The 13238-nt window shown below is 30.5% G+C and overlaps 3 protein-coding genes across 5 annotated transcripts in view; 1 reads left to right on the top strand and 2 right to left on the bottom strand.

Annotated features, from left to right (window-relative positions):
* The window catches only part of LOC101508378 (uncharacterized), a 3716-nt gene extending 2983 nt beyond the window's left edge, over positions 1-733 (top strand). For both annotated transcript variants that reach the window (XM_073369703.1, XM_073369706.1), the window contains exons 9-10: positions 2-167; positions 259-733. In XM_073369703.1, coding sequence (XP_073225804.1) covers positions 2-167; positions 259-481 — 389 coding nt within the window. In that variant the 3' untranslated portion in view covers positions 482-733. The remainder of the gene's footprint in view (position 1; positions 168-258) is intronic.
* Positions 200-5203, bottom strand: LOC101508061 (proline iminopeptidase). Of its 2 annotated transcripts, XR_003474725.2 has the most exons (12): positions 5025-5203; positions 4634-4848; positions 3802-3900; positions 3620-3730; positions 3469-3531; positions 3158-3251; positions 2706-2803; positions 2172-2273; positions 1516-1629; positions 1376-1450; positions 1011-1215; positions 200-456 (listed from the first exon to the last, which is right to left on the bottom strand). XR_003474725.2 is itself a non-coding variant. In XM_004485592.4 (11 exons), exons 1-11 carry the CDS (start codon positions 5143-5145, stop codon positions 1111-1113), a joined length of 1197 nt encoding a protein of 398 aa, XP_004485649.1. In that variant the 5' UTR covers positions 5146-5203; the 3' UTR covers positions 881-1110. The 2 variants fall into 2 exon arrangements, 1 of the variants encoding a protein (XP_004485649.1); XM_004485592.4 differs by lacking the exon at positions 200-456 and having other exon boundaries at positions 881-1215.
* A 2363-nt stretch (positions 5204-7566) lies between these two features.
* On the bottom strand, positions 7567-11547 carry LOC101507738 (receptor-like protein kinase 7). Its single transcript, XM_004485591.4, has 2 exons — positions 8855-11547; positions 7567-8276 (listed from the first exon to the last, which is right to left on the bottom strand). Exons 1-2 carry the CDS (start codon positions 11412-11414, stop codon positions 7927-7929), a joined length of 2910 nt encoding a protein of 969 aa, XP_004485648.1. The 5' UTR covers positions 11415-11547; the 3' UTR covers positions 7567-7926.
* Between the last annotated feature and the right edge of the window lie 1691 nt (positions 11548-13238).

The raw sequence follows: 13238 nt of genomic DNA, 5'->3' as shown, positions 1-13238 counted from the left end.
GGAAACATTCATAGTGACAACAACTCCAACACCAAAGTGCAACTTAAATTATCTGCCAAAACATCTCAAAGAAATCCTGGTCCTAAACTTCAGAAACATGTTGATCTTGATGAAAATTTCAAAAGAAAATCCAAAATGATGCAATGTAATATTGTGACGCCTCTAAGGTAAGTAATAAATCAGTTTGGAAATTTACGAATAAAGCCTTAATCTCAATCTATGGAATTGTATATTTAATAATAAAAGTGTGTCGTGCAGTGTTTTGTCCAGGAAGAAAGATAAAGCAGTTCTTGCAACAGCTTGTAAACTTAATGTCATTATTGAAAAGCCTTCAGAGACTGTAAAACCAAATGAAACGGCAACGCTCCGTAAACATGATGCATCTTGTTCACAAGGAAGAAGAGCTTTAACTGTTCCCAAGGAACCAAAGTTTCAGAGTCTCCATGTGCCCAAGAGCTGCACTACCAGGAAACCAAGTTAGGGGCTCATATATTGGTGAAGGGAGGGTGTTGTTCAATATCATCGTTGAATTTTGTTGAGTTGCTTTGGTAAATTGAAGAAAAAAAGATGCATTTGTTGTTGTAACCTATGAGAGAGATAGATGAATCTTTTGTAATGCAAGCCTTTATTTTGGCTTTAGTTTAGATGTGTGTGAGATTGATTTGATTCATATACAAGATTTGTTGTAATGATAATAAGATCTGTAAATGTGCAGTTTTTTTAGTTTTGTTGATTTTGATAAAGCTTTAAAATTCAATCATTTAAAACTAAATGTTCCAAATCACAGCACAAATCAAGGATCACAAGCATTAAATTTCTTGTGTGAGATAGATGAATCTTTTGTAATGCAAGCCTTTATTGGTTTTAGTTTAGAAATGTGTGAGATTGATCTGATTCATACTTTATTTGTGTAATTGATAATAAGATCTGTAAATATGCAGTTTTTTTAGCTTTGTTGATTTTGATAAAGCTTTAAACTCAATAATTTAAAACTAAATGTTCCAAATCACCAGCACAAATCGACGATCACAAGCATTAAAGTTCTGGTGCACATATCAAGGCAACTTCTGCAATACGAACAGCACTTGTGAATCTGATTAGTCTCCAGCGTTACTCCCCTTTATTCTTGATTATGTTTTTTAATTTCTCATTTGCAGCCACAAGTTCAGCAGCTATGCTGGGTTCATTGGCTGAATGTCCTGCATCTGGAACCACCTGTGTTCATATAGTATGACATTCAGCAAAATCATCCTTTAGAAAGAAGTCATGTTTCACTGTATAATGTGATTTTAAAATCTCTATCATGAAACTTCATATACAATTTTCATTGTGAAAGTATGCGAGAAAAGACCAAAAGCAACACTCTCTTCCTTACCCTAAAGTCTGCCTCTGGCCAAGCTCTATGAAGATCCCAGGCTGACATCATAGGACAGCAACAATCGTATCTTCCCTATAAGTCAAGAGTTGAGATCATAAGAATCTGAATTTTGAAGGATGCAACAAAAAGTGATTTACCTGCACAATGGTGGTGTTGATATGCCTTATTTTATCAACTCCATCTAGCAAGAATGAATCGGATGGAAAGAAACCCTTGTTAACAAAATAGTGGTTTTCGATCCTTGCAAATGCCTGATAGAAAAAAAAATCATTTGACATCATCAAAAGTCATTATGCAAGTTAAAGAATCCCAATCGTAGGCAACAACAATAGACAATCATTGACTCAAAAAACAATAGACAATCATAAATTAATCGTAAATTATGAAGGTGGAAAAATTGTAGACTTTAGTTTTTAAAAAGGAAGAAAATAAAGGCTCCTATTCTTCAAATTATATTGTGCCTATGTTTGGCTAGGGCAATAAACTAGCTCATAGCTTATTTGATTTTGACTAGCTTATAAGTTTGTTTGACTAACTTTATAGGGGAGAAAAGGTTTTCCGCAAACATGGCATAAATCAAGAACGCAGAAAGATTAAGATATCAGTGATATTATCATTTTATAAGAATTGCATTCAAACTGATTTTTTTTACAAGAAACACTATACCAATCTCAAGACTGCACAAAGGGAAACCGATAGAAATAGAGAAGATTTTTGTGACAATTTTAAGAATGATCTATAACAGCTTCTTTATCAGTGAAAATCTTTGTTATTCTTCACTTGATGAGCTTACCAGTGAAAAGTAATCATCGTCTCCCCTTTTGATGTTATCTTCATTTGGAAGAAGATGAGCAGTCATCATTTCCCATTTGGTCCATGCTCTAGCGGCTGCATACTAAGAATGAAGATATAGGTAAGTAAACTAAAAATCTTTTGACAGGATTTAGACACTTGAAACAAAAGGAACAATTCAGGACCTGTCCCTGAACCCCTTAATCAAATAGAAAATCCGACATGTAAAAAAATGACTCTCGACTTGTCAATATACACAAGAAAAGCACTCTAATAATTCAGTAAGGTAAAGTCATACACAAGCTTGCTATTAGTCATTAGTCATTTCAGATACGTATTGGTATTATTAAGGATAGACTTTTAGTTTAAACTACTTCAATTATCTTGAACTCTATGTACTATGTTCTTATAAGAGTTCAGGCCGAAAGATGGGAACAATTGCCTTGAAACCAAAATAACATATAAAGAAAAATAAGTATTATGATTATGGGAGGAAACGGTAGAAGGCAAGCTCATAAACCAGACAGACAATTACCTGAGTTTCAATATCATCAGAGTTTAATCTCTTCTTATACGCATCAATGAAGCATCCTCTTTCATTTTCTGGAATAAGATCTCTGAATGACTCCCAAGCTGACATTACAAAATGCACAAACAATCAACCACTTAATGTTATGACTTTTTTAATGAGTAGAAAAGCCATAGATCACAAAATCATATATGAAATTATGCAAAGCTACAATTAAAATAAAAAGAGCAGTAAAGTTATGGTAAACACTAAACAGTGCTTCTCTTTTCATATTCCTAATTGAAAATAATTTTAGTTCTCACGTGCAAAGAAACTGATATGACCTAAAAGTTCCAGGCTTATTCTATACATCAAACAAGTCAAAAACAACTTTATGTTTTAAAAGGAAGGCTTATTATGCATGACAAATGCTCAAACATAATTCAATGAGCAAACAAATAAAAAAAATAGTTTAATACCGTCAGGGAATATTGCAGAAGCACCACCCTCATAAAACCAGTCTATTTCTTTCTTCCTTAAAAGGAAGATTCCCCTGAGGACCATGCCAGTAACCTTGCCACAAAAATAATAATAATAATAATAATAATAATAATAATAATAATAATAATAATAATAATACTAATAAAATATTTTAAAAACTGTGCAGCATAGCAAGGAAAAAACCCTTAATTATAGATAACACAATCTTCAATGATATTACAACAACTTATAAAAGTCAGACACCTTTTGTATGTAATATAAAAGAAGGCAATGAAAACCAAAACAATACCTTGTCCGGGTGAGATTGGCTGTATGCAAGGGCAAGTGTGCTTCCCCATGACCCACCAAATACCTGTATATTATATAGATCATAAAATCATATACCATTACATAAGAATCACAAAATGTATACTGGTAAAAAACTAGAGGTGAGAGATGACCTGCCATTCTGGAATCTCCAAATGTTCTCTTAATTTTTCAATATCGTCAATGAGGTCCCATGTGGTGTTATGCTCTAAGTTAGCATGGGGTGTGCTTTTCCCCGCACCTCGCTGATTAAGAGAAAAATAGTAATTTCACAAGAGCTGGAGTGAATTATCACACACTAAATTTGGAAACTAACCTGATCAAAAAGTATGATTCGGTAAAATTCAGGATCAAAAAATCTTCTATTACTTGGGGAAGTTCCCCCTCCAGGACCTCCGTGAAGGAAGATAACTGGCTGCCAGAAACAAAAAAATACTTGCAAAATGATGAAACAATATTTTTTTCCACTCTTAGGCCTTAGCAAAGTTAAATTAATTGAAAACTTATCACAGTTTCAATACATAGAAACTAGCTATTTAAATGAGGGCGGACTAGATAAAGAATGCAATATTTCAGTTTTTCAATTCAGTTTTCATAAAAACATGAGCTGCCACAGATGAACTACATATATCATTTCCAACAAAAACGGTCAAGGAAATGACTATCTTCAATTCTACACGAGACTTAATGGAACAGTCCAACATTACAGTTTACTCAGTAGCATCAATAAACAATCCACATAGAATCACTTAATAATAGTGGCTCACATTCCAGTCTTCACCAACCAATATAAACACATGAGCCTACTTTTAAATAAAAACTAAGAAAAGTTTAAAACTTTGTTATTAAAAACATGAGTAGTTCATCGCCAATTTACTCTCCGAAGTTGTTTGTAGGGATCAAACAATCTAATCCCTAATATATAGGAAATTTTCAAATAGATTCCTAATTTTATAAACTTCAATCACATTATTTCTTATGAGTCCGTCAATTTAATCCTTGAAATTATCCTATAAGCACTAATGTGATGGACGGTTTTCAATTTCAAATAACCAAATTGTGTGACACTATATTTTCATGACTAAATAGAAAATTAAATCTAAAAAAAAAATTGCAAATTTAAGTTAGTTAGGACAATTGTTACTCACATGGCCACTTGGATTTCCTGATTGCTCCCAGTAGATAGTATGAAGATCTGAAACATTCAAAAAACCAGTACTATAGGGTTCAATATGTGGGTAAAAATTTCTGTTAACCTGTGGAATTCCCTGTTGTGAAGCCATGAAAGAAGTAGTACTAGGTATTGACTCAATTTTATTATGATCAATGTTTTGCACACGAAAAATAAAGCTTTTTCTCCCTCCTGCAAAATATCACATAGCAGAGACGCATTAAATGAAAGAGATTCAATTCAATCAACAAAAATGGTAAATTAGAAGAACATGAATTAGGTATTATTATCTTTAAAAGGCACAAATATTTTTGGAAAGTAATAAAACATCATAAAAAGAATTAACGTAAAGAAAGGCAGAGAGTGACCTGAAGAAGTTATTTGGGGGTGAGAAAATGGAATTGAGATAGGAGGGATGAAAATTAGGGAAGAATATGAGAATGCAGTATTAGTAGTAGTTGTTGAGAATGGACCCAAACCCAACTTCATTCTTTGAGATCATCTACTGGGTTTTCGGTTTTCGATTGGCTAGTGGCAATATATGTAAATATTACATATTTGTAGACCACTTTGTTCCAATTTCGTCTTTTTACCATTTCTAGACTTATACTTTCTTCTTGTTTTTTTTTGGGAAAATGTCTATAGCCATTGTTAAAAGTCACTTCAAACCTATCCACATTTGGGAAGTTTCTAATAATACACCTATTATATTAAAATAAATTAATGTTTTTAAAATATGATCATATATAGAATTATTTGTGATATCTATTTAGTAAAAAAAATTTAGGTGTTGAATAAAGAGATTGAGAGAGCTCTAATATAGATGTTATAAGGATACAATAATTAATGAATCAAAAAATAAAAAAATTTATGTTTTTTTAATATTATATTTCAATATTTGAATCATTAACAAATACAAAAATTGAGTAAAAAATAAATACTACACTTGTTAACATTTAATAACACATAAATAATAATTATCAATCATATTTTTATTTTAGTCGAATCTTAGTCAAAGAAATAATGCATAATTTATTCGTACTTATTAAGTATGGAAATGTAACTTAATGTTGCAAATATATGATTTAATAACTTACGTTGACTTAGACTGATACGTTTTTTTTTACCGAATATAAATGCGGTGTGGATATGAGTTTTCTTCTTTGATTTAAAATTAGGGAAAGGAACGAGGGGCTGATACTCACTAGAGCCTATCCTATTAGTAAAAATATATTGTTATTTTTATATATTTTATTTTATTTTATTTTTATATTTTTTATATATTATAAATTTTAATTTCTTTTCAATAAAAATATTATTTTATTATGTTCTAATTATTATTATTTTATAATATTCATTATAATAAATATATTTTATATTTATATTATATATATATATATATATTATTAATTATTCTGATTCATATCAATGGATATCAACACAGAAAAATGATTGTTTTTACTAGACAAAAAAAATGAAAAAAGAAACGTCCATCCATCCATGATTTCTTTAAAATTCAAAATAAATTTTTTTATCAATAATTATTTACATTTCTTTATGGTCGCACCCTTCCATCGAACATCTATCTACCAGAAAATAATAAAGTGGATATTATTCCACTGTCACTCTTCAAACCTCCACCTCGATGTCTTTAGAAATTCATATTCTAACCACGCAAATTGTTTTAAAGTAAATATATGTAATTCTTATTTCGAAAATTTAAAATGTTTCGAAAGTTTTTAAATATGATAAGTTTTTAAATATGAAAAAATTCGAAACCATAAACCTTAAAATTATGAAAAAATAAAAAATTTAAAATGGTAAAATTGTATTTTTATGTTGATTAGGGGTGACAGATTTAGGTGTGGGGTGCATGATCAACCTCTCAAAGTGGGTGCACCATTGGGCTTCCGTGTTGCATTAGTTTGGGCCTTTGGGGTAACAAAAACCTTTTATTAAACTCTGATGGCTCATTCAACTTCAAATTTACTTATATTTTTGGTTTTTTATCATATTCTAGTTCTCGGTAGTGTAAACTACTTGAGCAATCACCTTATTAAACAAAGCAGTTTGGATACTGGCTTGAATTCTTTGATATCAAAATTATTAAGTTTTTCTATTTGACAAGAAAATAAATCTAATTGCTCAATTAAGATTCAAAAGATTTGTATTACAACTTACAAAATTGATCCAAAACATGGTCCTTGTAACAACATAATTGCAATGCAATCAATTTTGAGAGTGCCTGATAGATAACATTGTATTGGACATAGAGAACATCCATAAATTATTATTTTTACAAAAAGCTTCTATGTCCATTTTCTATTTTATTTAATCTTATCTAAAAAAAATTATTTTACGGACAATCTTATTTTACTATTGACAAAGATGATGGTCCCTGTAGAATTTTAGGGAGGAAGTTGGTTTATTTACATGTGACATATCCATTAAGTATTTTTTTTTAGTGAATCACTTAATTTTGTTGTTCTTTGGCATGATACATAATTTTTCTTCATCTATTTGATATTATCTAAGCATACGGAATTGTTATTTGATGCATTGTTTGTGTAAAAACTTTTTATCATATCAATCAATTATAAATATTTTTTGTATGACTTATAAGATAATTATGATTTAAGTCAAATGATTTTGAAGATGAGAAAATTCAATGGTTATGATTAATTAAATCCTTATTTATACATGATATTAAAAGCTTGTATAGCAATGTACACTTGTGTCAAAAAAATCTGAGTTATTCAAAAATTTGGCACCTCCAGTGTGTTATTTCAAATTGTATGCAATGTTTTCGAACATTTGTTAGTGATCACGATCATTCTAAATCTGTTTTCTTCTTTGACTGTATTATAGATAATTCTAAACATGGAAAGTGTTAAGATAGAGCTTGCTCAATGAGAAAGACATTTGGAAAATTTTACCAAATAAAATGATAAATTTCCACAAGATCATGTCTTAATGCCAAATAAGTTTACCACATAGGACTAAAGTCTCTAAGATGCTACTACATATACATTTACGAAATTGTGTTGTAATATGTAGTAGTTATAGGAACTGTTAGAGAGAAACTATCTCTCTTTAAATCTAAGTCCCTACAACTGTTACACCATACTACAAACTATAGAGTGTCATGGTTCATTCACTTACTAGTATTTACTATTTTATCATTCTTTCACTGCCTCACTTTATGTGTTTCTTAGCTCAACATGGAGGAAAAATGTGTGCACTGCAGCTGACAGAAAACTTGTAACATGTTTAACCATCAATGGTGACAGTCACTTTTGTTGGAGCACATGGTTCTGCCTCTTCCAGCATTTGAACCAACATTCTCATTGATGGTCTAGAAGATGGAGTTTTCGTCGTGCACAACACCGCGATTCTCAACACCTTAATGGCATCTTCTTTGAATTTTTTTGAAATGGTAGAATCCACTAATTCAAAAGCACTTTCTTTGCTCCTAATATTACTGCATACCCAACCTACAATATCCTTATTCTCTCCAAACTCTGGTTCCACAGGTCTCTTCCCTGTTACCAACTCCATCAGTACTACTCCAAAGCTGTAAACATCACTCTTTTCTGTCACCTTACATGTGTAGGCATATTCTGTCATAGTAAAAATCAACATGATCAATTTTCAAGTATAATAGCCAAAAATTTAAAACTCCTCTAACACTTTTTCCTATACAATTATAATGGACTAGTTAGTTTTTATGTTCTTTATTTTGTGTTACCCCAAAAAGTTTATTACTGGAAGCTAACATGACATGTTTTTTTTAATTTAAAATAAGGTTGTTTGAGGCCTAGTATATATCAACTTGCAGTTCATAATAGCTTCAAATGAGTTTATAACTCTTAGCATCAATGCTTTTGGAACACGACTGTCCGGTTCAACCAGTTTGAGAAATGGTCGGTTTGCTGGTTGGTTCAACCGTGGCATTTTCAGCCTCCCAGAACTAGTCATCAAGTTCAATTATAGTTTAACCAATTGAACCATGACTCAGAGGTCTTACCAAATCGTTCTCTAGTTCAGTTTTTAAAACATTGCTTTGCATATGATAAAGTTATTAATAAGTTGATAGATGCTTATCAGCAAGTTGAATATGAATGTTCTAAAGGGCTCATAATTATTTTAACTTAACGCTTACAAAGTTTATCCAAATATAAGAAGAATTCATGCTTACCAGGAGCCATGTAGCCAAGTGTTCCAGCAATGCCATGAGACCAATTGCCACCTCCACCCTGCACAATCTTAGCAAGTCCAAAATCAGCAATCCTTGGCTTCCATTCCTCATCAAGCAATATATTACTTGATTTAACATCTCTATGCATAACAGCTCTATCACAACCATGATGCAAATACTCCAATCCTCTAGCAGCACCTAATGCAATCTCATACCTAACCTCCCACATCATTTGAGTCTTCTTACATGTATGCAACCTCTCCCACAAACTCCCATTTGGTAAAAACTCATAAACTAGCAAACTACTATCTTCACTTGTGATGCTACAATAAAGTTTCACCACATTCACATGCCTTATAGAACTCAATGTTGCCACCTCAGCATCATACTCAGGTGATCTTGAACTCCTTTTCAGCATAGCTGAACTGCTTCTGTAATCACTTTGATTTGAAGTCCAAATGTGTTTGACAGCAAATATTTCACCACTTTTAAGAACAACCTTGTAAACATTCCCTGACCCTCCTTTTCCAATCAAATTCTCAGCTTTAATCCCTTCAATAATTTCATTCTCATTGATGTTTAGTACATGGTATTGCTTGAAATTCCAAGAATTTGTCTTCAATACCGGCTTCTCAAACTTGTTCTTCTGTTTCAGTCTCACGAAGAGGAAATATGCTGATGAAACAATCAGAAGTACCATTAAACCAGCAATGAGAAGTAATATAAGGTTTCGAATACGCCTCGAGCCGTGATATTCCAAGGAACATGGTTGAAATTCTTTCAAAATCTGGCTGCATAAACCAGGATTTCCAATGAAACCATCTTTGAAAGCTGATATAGCTAGTGATTCTGGTATGGAACCAAATAACTGGTTGTTTGATAAATCAAGAAGGCTAAGTCTAAGAGATGATAAACTTGATGGAATCTCACCAGAAAAATTGTTTGAAGAAAAGTTCAATGAATTAAGGGTAGGCAAAGAACCAATACTAGTTGGAATCACACCAGAAATAGAGTTATCAGCAAGGTTAATTTCAGTAAGAGAAACACAAGAACCAATAGAATCTGGTAAAACACCAGAAAGATTGTTCTTATTCAAACTAAGATTAGTTAGTTTCTTCAATTTTCCAATAGTTTCTGGTATTTGACCCGAAATTTGATTCGAACTTAACTGAATCGATACCAAAGAAGAAGCTTCTGAGATTTTCATTGGTAACTCACCTGAAAACTGATTCTCAGATAAAAACAATTGAGCTAAAGATTTAGCTTTTCCAATATCAGATGAAATTGAACCTTCAAATTGGTTCCTTCCAAGATCAAAAAGCTCCAAATTTGGAAGACCCCATATACCTGAAGGAACAACACCTGAAAGTGAATTCTTTGTTAATCTAAAACGAACCAAAGCTGTGCAATTTGCATAATTTTCTGGTATACTTCCTGTGAAACTGTTATTCAACATTGCTATCTCAGTTATTTGATTGTTCTTGCACATATCAGGCGGTATAGGACCAGAAAGTGAATTATCTGAAACATCTATGAATTCCATTCCTATCCAGGAACCAAGCTTTTGTGGAAGAACACCACTGAGTTTGTTATCATAAAGAGAAAGTTCTGTAAGATTCTTAAAATCACCAAACTCTTGTGGAATCTCACCTGAGAATTTGTTCTGAAAAAGCTGCAAAGATTCAATATTTTTTAAGGACCTTAGCTCAGAAAGATCACCTTCAAGGTGATTATTAGAAGCATCAAATTGAGCAAGATTTGTAAGGTTTCCAAATCCAATTGGAATTTTTCCACTCAAGTAATTATCATATATCTCAAGTTGCCTTAAATTTTGAAGCTTTCCAATATCAGCTGGAATTTCACCTGATAAATTGTTGTCAGAAAGTTCAAGATTTTGAAGCTGAGTTAGATTTCCAATACCAATTGGAATATTTCCAAAAATGCTGCAATTAGTTAGATAAAGCCAATACAATTTTTCAAGCTTTAAAATCTCCAAAGGAAAATTGCTTTTTTCCAAGAGATTATCACCAAGGCTTAAGAAAGTGAGAGTTGTTAGATTTTCCAATGATTTCCATGGAAAGTTCCCAGAAATTCCACTTGCATTTAGATTCAAGTACTTTAATTTATTCAAAGATGAAAACTCAGGAAATGTTCCTGTGAATAAATTTCCACCCAAATCCAAGTACTTCAAGTTTGTGCAATTCTTCAAATCCTCAGTGATGCTTCCATGCAAAAAGTTTGATTCTAAAGAGATTTTCTCAAGAAATTGAAGGTTGCAAATTGAATGAAAAGGAAGGGTGCCCATTAGAGTTCTGTTTGGAAGATTGATTTGTGAAACGAAACCGTTGGAATTGCAGAGAATTCCGGTGAAGTTACAGGGAGAATTTGATTGATTCCATGAAGTGAAAAGGTTTGTGTGAGAAGTTTGAATAGAGGATTTAAAGTTGATAAGAGATTGAAGTTCATTTGAGTAAGAGAAAGTGAAAAGACAGAGAAAAAACAGAGTAGTGAGGAAAATGGGTGGCGGTGACCCATGTCGGATAAGTACTCCGGCGAGCATGCCGGCGGCGAAGGTTACTAGAATATTGGGTTAGTATAAGAGTGATGAAAGTTGAAAAGTATTGAATGAATCACATGCATGCAAAAATGACAAACACGGAAACATCAATAGTGTGTCGGAGTCAAAGGATTCAACGTGGGCATTGGACGGTGTTGTTTTGTCTAGTTTATATTTGATTTCAATAATTTTACACAAATTAAAAAATATAATTGATATTATATAAAAAAAATGAATTATAATTTGACACGCAGTAACACAATAAGCATGAGTTAAATTTTTTGAAATTGTTGAATAATTTATAAAAATATCTTATAATTTAATGAAAATATATTTGTAATTTAAACTAACAAACAAAATAAATAGATTGTCTTTTAAAAAATAAAAAATGTTTATATAATTTTGATAAATTTAAATATACTACAAATTTAAAGATAAAAATTTTTGTGTACTTCAAAATTTTAATTTATTTTTATACTTTAGTCGTTTTTTATTGATAAATTTGTCCTTTATATTTATTTTTAAATGTTTACTCATATAGGTTTCTTGGGTCTCACTTTCAATCATTTTTTGTCAATGATTTTTTAAATTTTGTTATGGAAATCATTATTTCACATGTCAAAAATAATATTATAAATTTTTATGTGTTTTTATGAATTAAAATAAAAAATATTTATATTTAATTTTAATAATTATAAAATGTCTCACTTAAATTAGGTCGTATTAAACCATTTATTTAAAAGTTGTTTGAGAGTTTTTATGATGATAATAATCCAAATTCTTCAATAATTACATTTGAAATTTTGTAATTTAACTGATCTTTGAATACGAGATTAGATCCAATTGTGTAAATGTTTAGAAACATGAATGATTCATTTGACAAAAAAAAATACTAGAGTGAAAAGGTTAAAATAAAATATCTTAACTGCAATTTTGTACAATGAGTCAATATAAACTCAAACTTTATTTTGACTTAAACTTTGTTACTGTTTCAACCTATCTTAAAATTTTTATTATATGACAAATGTACTCGAGCATGGGCCTGATTATTTTATGTATGGGACTGATTGGTTGTTGGGAGCATGAATATATCTTGTGAGTGGATTTGTATATGATTCTCCATTGTTATTTTAATAGATAAAGTAATGGACTAATGGTACATAATATACCATAACGCAACAAGTATTCATTCCGTCTCTCAATAAATGTGTTTAAATTTTATTTATATATATTAAAAAATACAAATAAAAAATATTTTATTAAATTATTTATTTTAATTATTAATGTGTTTTCTATAATTATTAATACAAAATATAATAATATTTTTAAAATTGTATATAATAATTATTAAAAATATTATTAAAAAATTTATATTGAAAATGATATTTATTTATAGACAAATTTTGTTTTTGAGTAAAAACTATTGCAAAGTAACTTCCAAGAATCAAGCATAGCAAATTATGCAGTCTTTTAGCTATAGACCTGATTGGAATGATGAACCAATTATATGTACTAAGAAAGGTCTTTTAGCTAATTTTCTATTTACCCCATAAACCAAAAGAAAGAAATAAAGGCCCAACTTTTTGTCATACTCGTGTTTTGTTCTGGACTGAATAATTAAAACTTGAGTTTGGTTAACTGTTTAAGCACTCTGACGTGCATAAAAAACATTTCAAAAGAAAAATAAAATAAAAAATATGTAAGATGAGATATACATTATTTCATTTAAAATGAAATATGAATAAAATTAATAATAAAAAATTTGATAAGTCCAGTTAAGACTTTAATATAATATATATCTATTTTTTAATTATATATTTGTTTAGG

The sequence above is a fragment of the Cicer arietinum genome, chromosome 1 (genome assembly GCF_000331145.2).
Source record: "Cicer arietinum cultivar CDC Frontier isolate Library 1 chromosome 1, Cicar.CDCFrontier_v2.0, whole genome shotgun sequence".
Classification (NCBI taxonomy): domain Eukaryota; kingdom Viridiplantae; phylum Streptophyta; class Magnoliopsida; order Fabales; family Fabaceae; genus Cicer; species Cicer arietinum.
This window is presented reverse-complemented; position numbering and strand designations above follow the sequence as displayed.

Excerpts from the sequence above, each read along its gene's own strand:
- LOC101508061 (XM_004485592.4), bottom strand. The coding sequence starts at position 5,145 with ATGAAGTTGGGTTTGGGTCCATTCTCAACAACTACTACTAATACTGCA. Across the intron at positions 3,901-4,633 it reads CAGGAAATCCAAGTGGCCAT|CCAGTTATCTTCCTTCACGG; the intron begins GTGAGTAACAAT and ends TGTTTCTGGCAG. Across the intron at positions 1,630-2,171 it reads ACGATGATTACTTTTCACTG|GCATTTGCAAGGATCGAAAA; the intron begins GTAAGCTCATCA and ends TTTTTCTATCAG.
- LOC101507738 (XM_004485591.4), bottom strand. The coding sequence starts at position 11,414 with ATGCTCGCCGGAGTACTTATCCGACATGGGTCACCGCCACCCATTTTC. Across the intron at positions 8,277-8,854 it reads ACTTGGCTACATGGCTCCTG|AATATGCCTACACATGTAAG; the intron begins GTAAGCATGAAT and ends TTACTATGACAG.